The sequence below is a fragment of the Lithobates pipiens genome, unplaced genomic scaffold, assembly GCF_037356315.1.
Source record: "Lithobates pipiens isolate NorthernLeopardFrog02 unplaced genomic scaffold, aLitPip1_a1.2 Scaffold_8, whole genome shotgun sequence".
NCBI lineage: Eukaryota > Metazoa > Chordata > Amphibia > Anura > Ranidae > Lithobates > Lithobates pipiens.
In genome coordinates, this window is record NW_027507903.1 from 7,138,724 (window position 1) to 7,157,822 (window position 19,099).

Genomic DNA, 19,099 nt, shown 5'->3' on the forward strand with positions numbered 1-19,099 from the left:
TGTAGAGAATTCCGATCAAACATTAAACAATGATGTAGAAATGACGACACAGGAAACGCACAATGTCTGGCCGCGGAAAACAAGGAGGCAAGGTTTGGGCTAAGGCCAAGACCCGATCATCCCGGGCCGGTCTGCAGTTCCCAGTCGGTCGTGTTCACCGTCTGCTGAGGAAGGGCAACTATGCCGAGCGGGTCGGGGCCGGAGATCCCATCTATCTGGCCGCCATCCTCGAGTATCTCACGGCTGAGATCCTCGAGCTGGCCGGCAACGCCATCCGCAACAACAAGAAGACCCGCATCATTCCCCGACACCTCCAGCTGGCCGTCCGCAACGACGAGGAGCTCGACAAGCTGCTGGGCGGTGTCACCATCGCCCAGGGAGGTGTCCTGCCCAACATCCAGGCCATGCTGCTGCCCAAGAAGACTGAGAGCCACAAGGCCGCCGCCAAATCCACCACCTCAGGGGTCCCCAGGCATACAGCTCACTAAGAGCACCGTTCCCCCAAATGCGAGGGCCCATAATCACAAGGCAAGAGGCTCGCATTCAGTCCCGTCCAAGAGCCTCGGTCCCAGCTAGGTCTGTCACAAGGTCCAAGCAACATTCAATTGTTAGATGATCAATTATCAGTTCCCTGCTTGGAACTGCGATGTGCTTTGTTTCCAAAAAGGGCCCTTCAACTTGGGGCCCTGGAGCCAGAATGAACAATACAATCATCCATGGGACCAAATAGAGGTACCGCTCTTATTCATGGGCAAAAAGCCATTACTGGGGCGGAGAAAGATGGAAAGGTAAAAGAAAAAGGAAAAGAAGTAGGGGGTAAGAGAGAGGGAAAAAAAAGGGGGGGGGGGAGGCCATCTCTGTCCTGGAGGCTCACTATGGGTATATTAACACATGGTATTAGATTACAGTTCCAGGAAGCACATAGGCAGTTGCGTTGATGGGAAGTAATCTAGCTAGGACTGCCAGGTACGTAAGAATTTGTAATGTCTGTCGGTTGGCATCGCCGTCAATTCGTTATTTATCAGGGTACCGTGCACACAACTTTTCACTTCATCGAAGTTCAGAATCGGCGCCTTCTACACTTTTGTAATCGTCCCATGGCTAAGAATATATGGGTCACAAGGGTGCGCTCTCGCTTGGTAGCTCCTGCTATCAGTTTGTGTAGGAGTACCCCCCAAGGGTCTTTTTGTAAATGTATATGTAACACCAAATTCACCATCTTACAGACTTTTATCCACAGTCGTTTGACCTTAGGGCATGTCCACCATATATGCTTCATGTCTCCTAGGTCTGAGCATCTCCTAAAGCAGTGATGGCGAACCTTGGCACCCCAAATGTTTTGGAACTACATTTCCCATGATTCTCATGCACTCTGTAGTGTAGTTGAGCATCATGGGAAATGTAGTTCCAAAACATCTGGAGAGCCAAGTTTCGCCATCACTGTCCTAAAGCATGTAGAAGGGTAATAGGGAGGCATTTAGCAATTCTAGCTGGAGTAAAATACCACCAGGACAAGACTTTGAAGGAGTTTTTCTTAAGTTGTTACATTCCGGGGGAGAAGGACGCCTCCTGGATTTTTTCCCAAGTCGAAGAAGTTTGCATGGTACCAAAGTCCCTTTCCCAGTTGGAGCAGCGAGTTAGATTTGTTTAGTATGGAAGAGTATAATAAAGAGATGAGGCATCAGGTTATGGGGGACGTCCGACATCTGGTTTCAAATGCCGTTGCCGTCGTTGACCTGTCATGGTTTTTTGGCAGGGATTCCAACAGTTGATGGATTTGGAGATGGTGGAATTTCTCAGAATCTGAAATGTCATATGTGTCCTTGAGGTATTAAAAGGTGATGATGCTCCAAGAGGTCAATAAAGTCCGAACCGTCGTTAAGCCCTTGTTGCACCACCAGTAGTAACTCTCTTAACCACCTCAATACCGGGGGGGCACTTAAACACCTTCCTGCCCAGACCAATTTTGAGCTTTTAGCGCTGTCGCACTTTGAATGACAATTGCGCGGTCATGCTACACTGTACCCAAATTAAATTTTTTATCATTTTTTTCCCCACAAATAGAGCTTTCTTTTGGTGGTATTTGATCACCTCTGCGGTTTTTATTTTTTGCTAAACAAATAAAAAAATACCGAAAATTTTGAAAAAAAAAATGTTTTTTTGTTTCAGTTTCAAAACTGTAAATAAGTATGTTTTCTCCTTCACTGATGAGCACTGATGGGGCTGCACTGACGGGCACTGATAGGGCGACACTGATGGGCACTGATGAGGTGGCACCAATGAAAGGCACTGATGAGGTGGCATTTATGGGCACTGATATGTGGCACTGATAGGCGGCACTGATAGGTGGCACTGATGGGTGACACGGATGGACACTGATAGGTGGCACAAATTGGCACTGATAGCTGGCACCGATTGGCATGGATAGGCGGCATGAATGGGCATGGATAGGTGGCACAGATGGGCATGGATAGGCACTGATAGTTGGCATGGATGGGCACTGATAGGTGGCACGGATGGGCACTGATAGGTGGCACGGATGGGCACTGATAGGCGACATTGTATTGCATTGTTTTGTACTGAAGGATGCCAATCAGTGCCAAAAAATAATGCATGCCAAACAGTGATGCCCATTGTGGGCACTGATTGGCATCCATTGTGGGCACTGCTTGGCATCCATTGTGGGCACTGACTGGCATCCCTGGTGGTCTAGGGTGGCATACCTGGTGTTGGGCATCCCTGGTGGTCTGGTGGCGTCCCTGGTGGTCCAGTGTGGGCATCCTCGGGGGGGGCTGTGCTGATAATCGATCAGCACAGACCCCCCGTCAGAGGAGCAGCCGATCGGCTTTCATCTACTCATGTCTGACAGACGCGAGTGAGGAAAAGCCGATCACTGACTCTTCCTATTTACACTGTGATCAGCCGTGATTGGACACGGCTGATCACGTGGTAAAGAGTCTCCGTCGGAGACTCTTTACCGAGATCGTAGTCGCGGGGTGTCAGACTGACACCCCGCAACAACGATCGCCGCGATGCGCGCCCACGGGGGCTACCGGATGTCCTATGATGTCTGGTCAGGATTTTGAAACCACTTTGCAGCCATCATTTGCCTATAGGGCGGGCGGCAAGTGGTTAAAGTGCCACCTTTTTTTTAAGGGGTGCCGTTAGGTTTCTTCAAGAGTGCCTTGGCAAAAGGCCTAGAAATTGCTCAGAAATTGTATACAAGCCAGCAGGTGGATCAAGCCTGCCTTTTAATTACACAAAGGGTACAGGTTTTCATTGTGCATCATTACAACTTTTTAGCTGTCGGCATCCTAACAACCAATGCTCTCATTGGTTGAAAAGGAGGATAGGTGTGCACAGCCTATTGCATTAGGATGTGCACTTCAAAGTTTAAACACATATGTGTATATGACGGTGTCAGTAGGGCAGTGGATGTCAGTGGGTTTTATTTCTATTATGTTATTTTGTAATTTTATAATTTTTTTTTTTATTAAATATTTCTTAACAATTTTTGGGGAGCCCAGATAGGGGGCTTTGGTGAAATATCAGGGGTTTAAACAGGGGGAATCTGAGCCAAGCAAGGTGATTAGGGTGTGCGCACACCTATGATAAGGAGGACGTCAGGCACCTGCATAGCATCCTTGTTTGACCCTGCCCTGCCCCTCTCCGACAGCTCTGGGAGTCACATTAGCTGGGGGAGAAGAGAAACATTGGAATACTAGTCAGTACCAGTGTACAAAGCTATATTTGCTTTGGAAGAATACATCACCTCTAACGTTGGGTGTCCTATGTGTGCGGATGTTCCTGTGTTATGTAAAACTTAAGCCTCGTACACACGATCGGATTGTTGGCCAACAAAACCGCAGACTTTTGTCTGAAGGGGGTTGGCCCAAACTTGTCTTGCATACAAACGACAAGGAATTGTCAGCCAAGAAATATGAACGTAGTGACGTACCACATTGTTTTTCAGCTCTTTAGCACCACCCTTTGGGCTCCTTCTGTTAATTTCGTGTTAGTAAAAGTTTGGCGAGTGTTGATTTGTGCTTTTCATTTTGCGCTTTTCATTATGTTTCTGAACGGCCGTTCGTCAACCAGACATGTTGCGGAATCGGAGGAAATAACATGTTATTTATTATTGGCCTTGGAGTTATTGCTTTGACCCAATTCCGGTCCAGGAACAGGAGGAGGAGGATTTCTTGGACCAAAAATTGGTTGCTTTATTAATTGTGACCAATTCTGTCATATGCCTTTGCTGCGGGAGCTCCAGGAGAATAATCCGGATGATTTTCGGAATTATTTCCGGATGACGGACCCCTGCTTTCACCAACTCTTGGCATTGCTGACCCCCTATACTAAGAAACAGGACACATGCATGAAGCATTTATTTTATTTTTTGGTTGAATAATAACGATTTGATTTGGTGTATTTTCTATATTTTTCAATGCATAGAATGCACTTTTTGGTTAAGTTCTATTGGCAGTTAGCATGTCTAATTTTATTTGTTTTCTTTTTTTAATGCATAATAAAACAATTGTGTAGAATAATACTTGGCTGTGTGTTTTACTTCAAATGACAGTTTGGGAGTCGGCAGTTATATTTAAAAAAATACAATGTAAAATTGATAAGAGACACCAACATAGTTGTATCTTTGATCTTAAAAACGATATCACTAGAAAAATTTTGAAAATTAGTTTTGCAATAACTCCATCAGTATCACCAGCAAAGCAGCTTCATTATTATCCCATTATAGAAGAAGAGAATTGTGCGCTGCATTTCCAGATTTCATAATTTGCCACATCACAAATCTTAATTCTCCATTACGATTGCTCGTTTACAAGACCGAGCGCTTCCCCCTTGCTTCCGAGCATGCGTGTTTGCACTTTGGACTTTTGTCCGACGGCCTTGTGTACACACGCTCGCAAAATCTAACCGACAACAATTGTCCGATGGAGCGTACAAATGGTTGGATTTTCCGCCAACAGCCTGTCATCACACACAACTCCCGCCGGAAAATCCGTTCGTGTGTACGAGGCTTTAGTTTTCGTTTTTGACATTTTAGAATGGGGTGCCTCGAGATTTTGGAGAATGTTAAAGGGTGCCTTGACTGAAAAAAGGTTGAGAAAAACTGCATTAGGCTGGATTCACACCTACGGCATTTTTTGTGCTTTTTGCATTTTGCAGATTTGCACAACAGAACGTGTTCCATAGGAAACCATGATAAATGGACTGTAGTACAAATCTGCAAAATGCAAAAAGCACTAAAAATGCCATAGGTGTGAATCCAGCCTTAGGCTCGATTCACACTAACGCGTTTTTTTTTGATGCATTTTGCAGAAATGCAAGGAATTTTTTTTAACATGGGTTCCTATGGAACATGTTCACATTAATGCATTTTTGTGCCTCTGCGAAAGGGTCGAGGACTTTTTTTCATGCAAAATGCAGCGTTTTGCATGTAATAGAAGTCAATGGACCTGCATCAAAAACGCAAGTACCGCGTTTTTACGGCGATTTTGCCACGATTTGCATTTTGCGTTTTTTTTTTTCCATTTATTTTCACTGTATATATCTGGTTGCACCACAGTGTAAAAAAAAAAAAAAAAAAAAAAAAAAAAAAAAACGTGGTACAATCGCGGCAAAAACGTGTGTCCAAAAATGTGGCAAGCACCGCAAAAAGCACTGCAAAAACGCGCAAAAGCAACATGCATAGATGTGAATCGAGCCTTAGTGTGATGGTCAGTGGGAAGAATGCTCCTTACACTTGAATTACCCCCCCCCCCCCCAAGGCCTGGTTCACACTTATGCAGTTTTAGTGCAGTTTGCATTTTGCAGATGTGCACTGCAGTCTATTTACCATGGTTTCCTATGGAACACGTTCTATAGTGCAAATCTGCAAAATGCAAAAAGCACTAAAAATGCCATTAGGTGTGAATCCAGCCTTAGGCCTGGTTCACACCTTTGCATTTTTTTTTTGGTGCGTTTTTCAGTTTTGCAGAAACACACTACAGTCCATTGAACATGGTTTTCTATGGATGTAGTTCACATCTGTGCACTTTATGGAAAGGGCCAGGGACTTTTTTCTGTTTTTTGGTTCCATAGACTTCAATGGATCAAAAAGCGTGAATTGAGAAACGCGAAATACACCGCGAACTGCAACCCGCATAGGTGTGAACCAGGCCTTACAGAGAGCTAAAAAGATCAATGGTGTCAGTGGACACTTATCTGAGAGGCAGAAATTGCTCATTTCTCAAGGAACCCCCGAGCAACCTCTGAAGGAGCCCTAGATTTTCATGGGACCCTGCTTTACGTCTTTACACTACATCAAAAAAAAATCTCTATTTTATTTCCATTTTCAAGTATACCTTCCCTACATGTTTCAGAGCCGTTTTTTGCAATTTCTTGCGCATGTGTTAAAATGCACTTTTTAGGCCTGAAGATTAGTTAACCCCTCCCCCCCGGAGATTAAAAAATGAGATGTAAAGATGTCACAGGATTCTCAAAGTCTCCATTTGAGAAGCTCCAGTCTGTTTATTGGGCAAATAGACTGTGCATTTCGAAAAACGCAGTTGCTCCAGAGCTTAGTAAATGGGTAGACTTCCATCATCCAATCATGTGCAATTTTTTTATTGTCCTTGCACGTGGCCTTTATATAAATATCTGCGATTAAAATGGAAGGCAATTCTGACACTATTTAAAGCGGGAGTTCCGCAGTTTTTTGTTTTTTAGACCCCTTTCACACCAGGGCGTTTTGCAGGCGCTATAGCGTTAGAAATAGCACCTGAAATCCCCCCGAGGGCTTTCACACTACAGCGGTGCGCTTGCAGGACGTCAGGGAAAAGTCCTGCCAGCAGCTTCTTTGTGTTTACCGCTCCTCCACCGCTGCTCCCCATTGAAATCAATGGGACAGCGCTGTAATACCGCCGGCAAAACGCCGCTATTCCGGCGTATTGCCGGCGGTTTTAACCCTTTCTCGGCCGCTAGCGGGGGGGGGGGGGTAAAAGCTCCCCGCTAGCGGCCAAAATGTGCCGCAAATCCAGCAGTAAAACACCGCTAAAAATAGCGCCGTTTTACCGCCCACGCTATGGGCGGTGTGGTGTGAAAGGGGTCTAAAAGTCAGCAGCTATAAATACTGCAGCTGCTGACTTTTAAAATATGGACACTTACCCGCCCAGCATGCCCGCGATGTCGGCACCCGAAGCCGATCTCTCGATCGGCTCTCGGGTGCTGCCGCCGCCATCTTCGGTGTGGGAATCAGGAAGTGGAGCCTTGCGGCTTCATTTCCCGGTTCCCTACTGCGTCGCGCTGTGCAATAAGGACGGTCCCTGCTGTCTCTGGGATCCGTGTGTTTCCCAGCAGACAACGGGGGACCCGCAGGAAGTGGCGTAAATACCCGCAGAATCTGCGGATATCTATGCCGAAAGTGGGTGCAAATACCTGTACTATACAGGTATCTGCACCCTTTCCCCCCTGAAAGGTGCCAATTGTGGCACTGGAGGGGGGGGAGGGTTCCAATGAGCGGAAGGTCCACTTTAGGGTACATGGTACTTGAGCCTTTTCGGTGGAAAATAAAAGTTGAGTAAAGCCGGCTGACTTACAGATGCTTTTGGTTTGCAGTTGATGAGAGGCAGGCTGACCCCATAGTTCTGGTCCAGGAGGTCACGATGGGTTGGCTTCTCCGGATTACAGATGATGCGCGTGCTGAAGACTCGCTTGTGCTGGAACAGAGAGGGATCGACGATTATCACACCATCGCATACTGTTTTCATGCACACTGTGGGCTCCAATACATATATATACACAACGCACAGCGTGCACAGAACACAGCCACATGTTACCTCCAGGCTGAATGGAGGAACCTCCAGCTAGACATGTCTGTGCCAGGGCAAAAAAAAAAAGAACAACGAATATTCTACTGTGATCCATGTCAAGGGATATAAATATACGGTGATCAGTCCCCCATTACCAAATAGGCAGAGGCTTATGGGCCCCACTCTGTTTAAGGGCCCCCGCAAAAACAAATCAAAATAATATGGATTTGATCTTAAAAAGACAATGAAGCTTTCCTAAAACGGTTTACAAAAAAGATAGAGAAAAGGAATCAACTCAAAGAAACAAAAACTTTACATTAACCACTTGACCTCTGGAAGATTTATCCCCCTTCGTGAACAGGACATTTTTTGCGATACGGCGCTGCGTTACCTTAACTTCCTATTGCGCAGTCATGCAATGCTGTACACAAATTACACTTATATCATTTTTTCCCCACAAACAGAGCTTTCTTTTTATGGTATTTAATCCCACACCCACCTAACTGTCCCTGAGCCACCCCCCCCCATCAAATCATTCCCTGCAGCTATTACCTTTTGTACCACCACCTCCTCACTTTAGAATGTAAGCGCCATGAGCCACGCCCCCCTGTTCCTTTTGTATTGAACTGTTTTGTAATTGTGTTGTCCCCCCCCCATACATTGTAAAGTGCTGCGTAAACTGTTGGCGCTATAAAAATTGTGTACAATAATAATAACTAGAAAAGCTACAATTTCTGGGGAAATTGTGAGAAGTGTTCTTGCCTCCACCTACTGGAGTGGGCGGAGTAACTGGGGGGGTCATAATGTTTTGGCTGATCATGGGGTGGTCATAATGTTTTGGCTGATCATGGGGTGGACATAATGTTTTGGCTGATCATGGGGTGGACATAATGTTTTGGCTGATCATGGGGTGGTCATAATGTTTTGGCTGATCATGGGGTGGACATAATGTTTTGGCTGATCATGGGGTGGTCATAATGTTTTGGCTGATAATGGGGTTGTCAGCTTTTGTCACCTCCCACTCTAGTTTTGAACATTTCGCCATTCATTCCTATGGGACAAATTTAGACGCAAAAATTACGATATTATGTTAAACCATTCGGTGAAACGTTCCACAATGTAATAGCGCACCAATCGGGAACAATCCGCATGTTTCGGTATATTACAATCTAGGTAGTGTAAAAGCTGTGGGAGGAGTAAGGGTGGTAAATTTGGCTATAATGATAATAATAATAACTAGAAAAGCTACAATTTCCGGGGAAATTGTGTGAAGTGTTTGTTCTTGCCTCCACCTATATTTTAGAAAAAAAATCTTTTTTTTTTTTCTTAAGTGATTTATTTATTTTTTGAAAATGATTTTTTTTTTCATAAATGATTTTTTTAAATTATTTTTTTTAAATGATTTTATTTTTTCAAAAATTATTTTTTTTCTTCAAATTAGAATTTTTTTTCTAAAATTATTTTTTTCTTCAAATTTTAATTTTTTTTCTAAAATTATTTTTTTTCAATTTTTTTTTTCAAAAATTTTTTTTTTTCTTTCAAATTTCCTAATTTCATAATTCCCCTCAGAGCTGTGTGGGAGGAGCTATAATTCTCCTCAGAGCTCTGTGGGAGGAGGGAGGAGCTATAATTCTCCTCAGAGCTGTGTGGGAGGAGCTATAATTCTCCTCAGAGCTGTGTGGGAGGAGCTATAATTCTCCTCAGATCTGTGTGGGAGGAGCTATAATTCTCCTCACAGCTGTGTGGGAGGAGCTATAATTCTCCTCAGATCTGTGTGGGAGGAGCTATAATTCTCCTCAGAGCTGTGTGGGAGGAGCTATAATTCTCAGAGCTGTGTGGGACTACTTATAATTCCCCTCAGAGCTGTGTGGGAGGAGCTATAATTCTCCTCACAGCTGTGTGGGAGGAGCTATAATTCCCATCAGAGCTGTGTGGGAGGAGCTATAATTCTCCTCACAGCTGTGTGGGAGGAGCTATAATTATCCTCAGAGCTGTGTGGGAGGAGCTATAATTCTCAGAGCTGTGTGGGACTACTTATAATTCCCCTCAGAGCTGTGTGGGAGGAGCTATAATTCTCCTCAGATCTGTGTGGGAGGAGCTATAATTCCCATCAGAGCTGTGTGGGAGGAGCTATAATTCTCAGAGCTGTGTGGGACTACTTATAATTCCCCTCAGAGCTGTGTGGGAGGAGCTATAATTCTCCTCACAGCTGTGTGGGAGGAGCTATAATTTCCATCAGAGCTGTGTGGGAGGAGCTATAATTCTCCTCACATCTGTGTGGGAGGAGCTATAATTCCCATCAGAGCTGTGTGGGAGGAGCTATAATTCTCAGAGCTGTGTGGGACTACTTATAATTCCCCTCAGAGCTGTGTGGGAGGAGCTATAATTCTCCTCACCGCTGTGTGGGAGGAGCTATAATTTCCATCAGAGCTGTGTGGGAGGAGCTATAATTCTCCTCACAGCTGTGTGGGAGGAGCTATAATTCCCATCAGAGCTGTGTGGGAGGAGCTATAATTATCCTTAGAGCTGTGTGGGAGGAGCTATAATTCTCAGAGCTGTGTGGGACTACTTATAATTCCCCTCAGAATTGTGTGGGAGGAGCTATAATTCCCCTCAGAGCTGTGTGGGAGGAGCTATAATTCCCCTCAGAGCTTTTGTCACCTCCCACTCTAGTTTTGAACATTTCTCCATTCATTCCTATGGGACAAATGTTGCGGCAAAAATGACGATATTTCGTGACCATTTCGGTATATTACTGTGTATGTAGTGTAAAAGATGTGGGAGGAGATAGGGTGGTAAATTTGGCTATAATAATAATATATATGTTGCTATGCAAGAACACTTAATAATATCCTCTGCAGTTTTTTATTTTTTTGCGCTATAAACGAAAAAAGGCCGACAAGTTTGAAAAAACAAAAAACAATATTTCTTACTTTCTGCTATAAAAGATATACCATACAAAAAAATATCAAATCTCTTAATTTTTGGCAAAAAATGTATTCTGCTATGTCTTTGGTAAAAAAAAAATAAAAAAAATCCCAATAAGTGTATATTGATTGGTTTGCTTGTTATATTGTCTACAAACTATTGTATATACCCAACCACGACACTACCTACGTGGAGTTTGCATGTTCTCCCTGTGCCTATGTGGGTTTCCTCCGGTACTCTGGTTTCCTCCCACAATCCAATGACATGCAGGTAGGTTAATTGGCTTCTGTCCAAAATTGTACCTAGTATATGAATGGGGACCTTGGATTGTGGGCTCCTTGAGGGTAGGAACTGATGTGAGTGTGTAATGTACAGGGAAAGGGACAATAGTAGACACTCACTCAGGTTGAACTGGATGGACTGGTGTCTTTATTCAACCTTACTATGTAACTACATAGACTGGAATTTTAATTTGTAATTTTATTTTTATTTTTTAATACTAGTAATGGCAGCGATCAGCAGGACTGATATTGCGGCGGTCAATCCGACACTACAGTGCCTTAAAAAAGTATTCATATACCCCTTGCAATTTTCCACATTTTGTCATGTTGCAACCAAAAACATAAATGTATTTTATTGGGATTTTATGTGATGGACCAACACAAAGTGGCGCATAATTGTGAAGTGGAAGGAAAATTATAAATGTTTTTCAAATATTGTTACAAATAAATATGTGAAAAGTGTGTGGGGTGTATTTATACTCAGTCCCCTTTACTCCGATACCCCCTAACTAAAATCTAGTAGAGCCAATCGCCTTCAGAAGTCACCTAATTAGTAAATAGAGTCTGCCTGTGTGTAATTTAATTTCAATATAAATACAGCTGTTCTGTGAAGCCCTTGGAGGTTTGTTAGAGAACCTTAGTGAACAAACAGCACCATGAAGGCCAAGGAACACCCCAGACAGGTCAGGGATAAAGTTGTGGAGAAGTTTAAAGTTATAAAAAATATCTCACGGAGCTCTGTTCAATCCATCATCCGAAAATGGAAAGAGTATGGCATAACTGCAAACCTACCAAGACATGGCCGTCCACCTAAACTGACCGGCCGGGCAAGGAGAACATTCATCAGAGAAGCAGCCAAAAAGGTCCATGGGCACAGTGGCAGCATTCGATGGGCACATTGGCGGCATTTGATGGCACAGTGGCAGCATTTGATGGGCACAGTGGCAGCGTTTCAGGACACAGTGGCGTCGTTTGATGGGCACAGTGGCAGCCTTTGATGGGCTCAGTAGCTGCGATAGATTGGCACAGTGTCAGCGTTTGATGGCACAGTGTCAGCGCTTGATGGCACAGTGGCAGCATTTGATGGGCAAAGTGGCTGCGATAGATGGCACAGTGGCAGCATTTTATGGACACAGTGGCAGCATTTGATGGGCACAGTGGCTGCAATTGATGGGCACAGTGGCTACAATTGATGGGCACAGTGGCTGCATTTGATGGCACAGTGGCAGCATTTGATGGGCACAGTGGCAGCGTTTGATGGCACAGTGGCAACGTTTCATGACACAGTGGCTGCGTTTCATGACACAGTGGCTGCATTTGATGGGTACAGTGGATGCGTTTGATGGGCACAGTGGCAGCCTTTGATGGGCTCAGTGGCTGTGATTGATGGCACAGTGGAAGTCTTTGATGGCACAGTGGCAGCATTTGATGGGCACAGTGGCAGCGTTTCATGACACAGTGGCAGCATTTCATGACACAGTGGCTGCGTTTGATGGGTACAGTGGATGCGTTTGATGGGCACAGTGGCCACATTTGATGGGCACAGTGGCTGCAATTGATGGGCACAGTGGCTGCAATTGATGGGCACAGTGGCTACAATTGATGGGCACAGTGGCTGCGTTTCATGGCACAGTGGCTGCAATTGATGTTTTTTTTTTCCTGAATTTTTCAGTTTCTTTACACTGTGGCAGCGTTTGATGGCACGGTGGCAGCATTTGATGGGCACAGTGGCTGTGATTGATGGCACCGTGGCAGCATTGCAGAATTTTTCAGTTTCTTTATGCCACACCAAAAGATTTTGAGCATGAGCCGCCACTGGTGGGAGGAATCATGTCCCATCATTGGTGGAATTGTGCCCCTTAGTTGGTGTTGGAAGGAATTATGCTTCATTGTTGGTGTAAGAAGATGAAATATTGCCCCAAGGGCCACAGTTTGGAGACCTCTCATATAGGACATTGCAAGCAAAATGGGCATCCTCAGGTAGAAATAGATACAAAATCACGCTGCAAACCTCCGACATTCATCCCGTTACAGGCAAACCAGAAACGCATTGGCCAAAGTGATTAGTAACGAGAACCTCTGCGCGGTGCAGCTGGTGACTGCGGCTTTCGGCTTACTCAATCACGCCATTTTATAAGCAGGACTCGGCTTTTATTGAGCCAACTGAGGTTTACCTTGTTTGAAGGATAGAAGGTGGCAAATTATAGGTGGCAATTTCCCAGCTGGAACCCCAACTAGTTAATAATAAGACTGCTCCTGCCAGCGTGCCATGCTTGGGAACAGCTGGTAAAGCAGCACTTTCCTTTCCGATAAGAAATGAGGTGCGCGTTCCGTCACAGGATATGGATTTTTAAGCAGGTGCTGGAGGTTTGGAGCTGTAAAGACGTGAAAGCAGCGCTGTGCCCTGGGTGGGTGATGGCGGTAAAAAAAACGGGTCAGCTTAATGGCGTTCTGGTCATTGACACGGAACCGTGTACAGCCCCTCCCCCCCCGCCCCCCGCAATATGAAAAGCCTTGAGAAAGAATTAGTAATGATCCTAAAGCTGCCCATACACTATGAAATCTTAGAAGAACCATTTGATCTTCTTAAATATAAAATTTTGTGTTTTTATACTCATCTTAGTGATTTTATACATGCCTAAAAAAAAAAAAATGTTTAAAAGTATACGCAATACTAAAAATAAAATGTTTAAAAGTATACATAATACTGTGCAAAAGTTTTAGGCAGGTGTGAAAAAATGCTGCAAATGAAGAATGCTTTCAGAAATAGAAGTGTTAATTGTTTATTTTTTAGCAATTAACCACATGGAAAGTAAATGACCAGAAGAAAAATCCAAATCCAATATTTGGTGTGACCGCCCTTTGCCTTCATACCAGCATCAGTTCTTCTAGGTAGACTTGCGCACAGTTTTTGAAGGAACTCCGCAGGTAGGTTGTTCTATGTACATCTTGGAGAACTAAGCGCAGATCTTCTGTGGACGTCGGCTGCCTCAAATCCTTCTGTCTCTTCGTGTCATCCCAGACAGACTCCATGATGGGTGGGATCAGGGCTCTGTGGGGACCAAAAAATCACTTCCAGGACTCCTTGTTCTTCTTTGCATTGAAGGTTGTTCTACTTGCCGCCCACGCTATAGCCAAAAGACAGCTGCAGCATGGGCCTTAATTGCCCGGAGGGTGTCCATGGACGCTCTCCCGAGCAAGCGCTGTCTGCGCGACCCTGAGGGTCACGCTCTGTGATCACCGAGTCTATGTGACTTGGCTGATCAGAGATCTGAGTAAGGGGTTGATCCTGAGCCCTTACCACATGATCAGCTGTCAGCCAATGACGGCTGATCATGTGACGTAAACAGAAGTTCGGTAATCGGTATTTTATTTTTCCTCACGGGAAAAAAAAGCCGATCACCGGCTTCTGTCGATCCCTCACACAGAAAGCTGCGGCTGCATTATCTCTGCCAACAGTGTCAGCTGCCAGTGCCCACTGTGCCAACTACCAGTGCCCACAGTGCCACCCATCAATGTCCACCAGTGCTGCCAATCAATGCTCATCAGTGTCTCATAATCGATGGCAGGGCGGCATCGAATATTGGACGTACCTGTACGCCAATATGCCTGCCCGTGCCATTCTGTTGACGTAAATCGTCGTGCGCTGGTCGGGAAGTGGTTAAATACCACCAAAAGAAAGCTCTATCAATGTTAACAAAAAAAAAAAAAATGATAAAAATGTCATTTGGGTAAACTGTAGGATGACCGCGCAATTGTCATTCAAAGAGTGACAGCACTGAAAGCTGAAAATTGGTCTGGGCAGGAAGGGGGGTTTAAGTGCCTGGTAAACAAGTGGTTAATGACATTGGCTGTGTGTTTGGGGTGGTTGTCCTGCTGCAGAATAAATTTGGAGCCCGATCACATGCCTCCCCGATGGTATGGCATGATGGAGAAGTATCTGCCTGTATTTCTCAGCATTGAGGACATCATTGTTCCTGACCAAATCTCCAACTCCATTTGCAGAAATCCAGCCCCGAACTTGTAAGGATCCTCCACCATGCTTCACAGTTGGCTGCAGACACTCATTATTGTACCGCTCTCCAGCCCTTCAACCAACAAACTGCCTCTGTCTTGTTCTACAGCCAAATATTTTACATTTTGACTCATCGGTCCAGAGCACCTGCTACCATTTTTCTGTACCCCAGTTCCTATGTTTTCCTGCATAGTTAAGTCGCTTAGCCTTGTTTCCATGTCGGAGGTGTGGAGTTTTGGCCGCAATTCTTCCATGAAGACCCTTTTTGGCCAGACGTCTCCAGACAGTAGATGGGTGTACCTGGGTCCTAATGGTTTCTGCCAGTTCTGTGCTGATGGCACTGTTGGGCATCTTCTGATGTGGAAGGGAAGTAGGCATGATGTGTCAGAACAAAGTATACCCAAAGAGTACAGAATTGGAGTTTAACCACTTAAGCCCCGGACCAATTTGTAGCCAAAGGACCAGGCCCCTTTTTGCGATTCGGCACTGCGTCGCTTTAACTGACAATTGCGCGGTCGTGCGACGTGGCTCCCAAACAAAATTTGCGTCCATTTTTTACCACAAATGGAGCTTTCTTTTGGTGATATTCGATCACATCTGCGGTTTTTATCTTTTGCGCTATAAACAAAAATAGAGCGATTGGTTTGCGCAAAAGTTATAGCGTTTACAAAATAGGGGATAGTTTTATAGCATTTATTAATAATTTTTTTTTTACTAGTAATGGCGGCGATCAGCGATTTTTATTGTGACTGCGACATTATGGCGGACACATCAGACATATTTGACACATTTTTGGGACCATTGTCATTTATACAGCAATCAGTGCTATTTAAATGCACTGATTCCTGTGTAAATGACACTGGCAGTGAAGGAGATAACCTCTAGGGGGCAGTGTAGTGTTATGTATGACGTTATGTGTTTTTTTTTTTATTGTAGGGGGGCGTGGCCTGGCATGTAATGTCACTGATCGTCTTTCCCTATAAAAGGGAAGAGACGATCGGTGACAGCCACACTAGTAAGCACGGGGAGAGGTTTGTTTACACAGACCTCTCCTCGTTCTTCAACTCTGTGACCCGATCGCGGGACACCAGCGGCAATCATGTCACGGAGCTCAGGACCATGCTCCCGACCCACAGCTGGGCACTTAAAAAGCAACGTACCTGTATGTGCTTGTGCCCAGCCTTGCCATTCTGCCGACGAACATTGGCGGGAGGCGGTCCTTAAGTGGTTAAAGGTGCAGATAAATCCATCAAAAGCAAAATTTGCAAAAAATGTAAAATGTTATTACCTCCTCTAATGCCAGTAAATTTAGAGGGTAATTACGCCATCTGAGCACTTCCCTCTTATAGTTTAACGCTGTTCCTTGGCTCAGTGTCCCCAGGACACTTCTTTAACCAGTGAAAATTGACAAGAATATTCATTCAATCGTACACAAGGGTTAAACCCTTTTTAACAGGTTAACAGCATCACTAGCAACTGTGTGCGGACACTTGTGACATCACGGACCCATCATGCACAGGGCGCTGATGTCACAAGGGGGCGTGGCCTCTGGGTGACGGAATACAATTGCCACGCCCCCATTGTTCAGTAAGAACAGTGCAGGACATCGGTGCCGACAGATTAGCGGGATGCAGAATCGGAGGAGGGTCGTCGGATGGAGCCGCGGCAGAGGAAGAAGAAGAACACCTCAAAAAGAAGACAGAAGCAGAGTGGAAGAAGAAGGAGGGTGAGAAGGAGAAGACCGAAGGAATAAAATGCAGGAGAAATATAACTCTGAGCTTCATTACTTCAGTTGTATGTTATACACTAAACCTATTGTCAAATACTCTGTTGTATGTTCAATAAAATCTTTTTGACAAGGAAAATGCGGGAGAAGATGGAGGAAGACCGGAGGAAGAAGCGGAGAAGAAGAAGAAGAAGATTTTTAATAAAAGACTTGTCAAAAACTGTCTATTGTATTTTTTAACACTACACTACTTTTTTTTTGTGAACAGGTAGGGGTACAATGTACCCCATACTCATTCACATAGGCTGGGGGCCGGGATCTGGGGGTCCCCTTGTCAAAGGGGGCTTCCAGATTCTGATAAGCCCCCCGCAGACCCTAACAACCACCAGGCAAGGGTTTGTTGGGAAGAGGCTCTTGTCCCCATCAACATGGGGCAAGGTGCTTTGAGGTGGGGGGACGCAGAGCTCCTCCTGCCCCAAAAGCACCCATCCCCCCCATATTGAGGGCATGCGGCCTGCTATGGTTCGGGGGGGGGGGGAAGCTCGTCCCCTCTCTTTTCTGACCTGCTGGGCTGCATGCTCAAATAAGGGTCTGGTATGGATTTTGGGGGGACCCCCGCGCCATTTTTATTTTGGTGTGTGGGGGCCCCCTCCGAATCCATACTAGACCCAAGGGCCTGGTATGGACCTGGGGGGGGACCCCATGCTTTTTTTTTAACTTTTTTTTTTAGCCAGCATTTTATTTTTTTTTTTACATTGAGCGGCAAGCCAGCTGACAGCTGATGACTCATCGGTTGTTAAGGACGCGGTGTAAAAAAAAAGAAATGTATAAAAAAAAACGCAAACCGCAAATTGTGGCAAAATCACGTTAAAAAAAATGCGGTACTTGCATTTTGGATGCGGGTCCATTGAATTCTATTACATGCAAAACGCTGCATTTTGCGGGAAAAAAGTTCCCGAGCCTTTCAAAAAATGCCACAAAAATGCATTGATGATGCATTATGTTCCATAGGAACCCATGGCAAAAAAATTCCTGCCTTTCTGCAAAATGCATCAAATAACGCATTAGTGTGAATCGAGCCTAATGATTTGTACAGGGGGGCAAAATGATATCTCTCTCTCTGGAGTCCACGCCACTTTGCAAACCGTAGCTTGGAATTGCATGTTATTATTGAGCTTATGATCTACCAAAACCCCCCCAGATCCTTCTCCACTATGGATCCCCCCAGTTGTACTCCCCCTAGTATGTATGATTCATGCATATTATTAGCCCCCAAGTGCATAACTTTACATTCATCAACATTAAACCTCATCTGCCACATAGTCGCCCAATTAAACAGCGCATTGAAGTCAGCTTGTAAAGACATAGCTTGATGTCTTAAGATCTTCACATTGTATTTGACCATTTTTTTTTTTTTGTATAGTAAAAATGATTAATATATAAAAAAAAAAGTATGCACAGTTGTCATAAACAATCCCAGTAATGTGTTTAATAATATTGTCAGCTCCATCTAAAGACCATAATGCAGTATTTTCCAGATTGAAGCATCTCAGAAACATTCTGCATAATAGCCAGTAGATGGCGCCGATGATGACAGGATATACACATATTGTAACAGATTACGGTGGTTATACGTGACAGCTGTGCGAATTAATCAAGTCACAATCCTATAGATATAAGTCTGTCTCACTGCTCCTGTCTAGCATGGCCTTTCTGTGTGCAAGAATTAATAAATGTCCCCAATATGTTTAGAAAAAAAATAAAACAAAACAGGTGGATAATGGAGGCCAATTGATTGGTACTTTCATCGTGCAGCATGCAGTTTCTATGCCCCTTTCCTTTTGCAGGGGTATCCTTTCGCAATCCAAAAATTTAGTAGAAGTTCACACTACTGCGACCTGAAAGTTGTGCCACTCACGGGGCGACTTCCTGGCGATTTGCTGGCGACTTGAGTACTAATTTGATGCAGCTTTGAAGCCAGGGAGGGGTCTACACTGCAGGGAATGCCTGGGTAATCTTCCTGTAATGTTGGATTCCATTAACCCTTTCATGACTACGCCTATTTTTGACATTTGGTGTTTACAAGTTAAAATCCATATTTTTTGCTAGAAAATTACTTGGAACCCCCAAACATATATTTTTGTAGCAGAGACTCTAGAGAATAAAATGGCGATTGTTGCAATATTTTATGTCACATGGTATTCGTGCAGCAGTGTTTTAAACGCCACTTTTTGGGAAAAGGGACACTTTCATTCATTTTTAAAAAACGAAACAGTAAAATTAGCCCAATTTTTTTGCATAATGTGAAAGATGATGGTACGCCGAGGAAATAGATACCAAA

At 44.5% G+C, this 19,099-nt stretch overlaps 1 protein-coding gene across 1 annotated transcript in view; it reads right to left on the bottom strand.

The window, feature by feature from the left end:
* The window catches only part of IQCH (IQ motif containing H), a 284,802-nt gene that overhangs the window by 237,929 nt on the left and 27,774 nt on the right, over positions 1 to 19,099 (bottom strand). Inside the window, exon 5 of the mRNA XM_077469103.1 lies at positions 7,596 to 7,715. Within this exon, the coding sequence (XP_077325229.1) occupies positions 7,596 to 7,715 (120 nt within the window). The remainder of the gene's footprint in view (positions 1 to 7,595; positions 7,716 to 19,099) is intronic.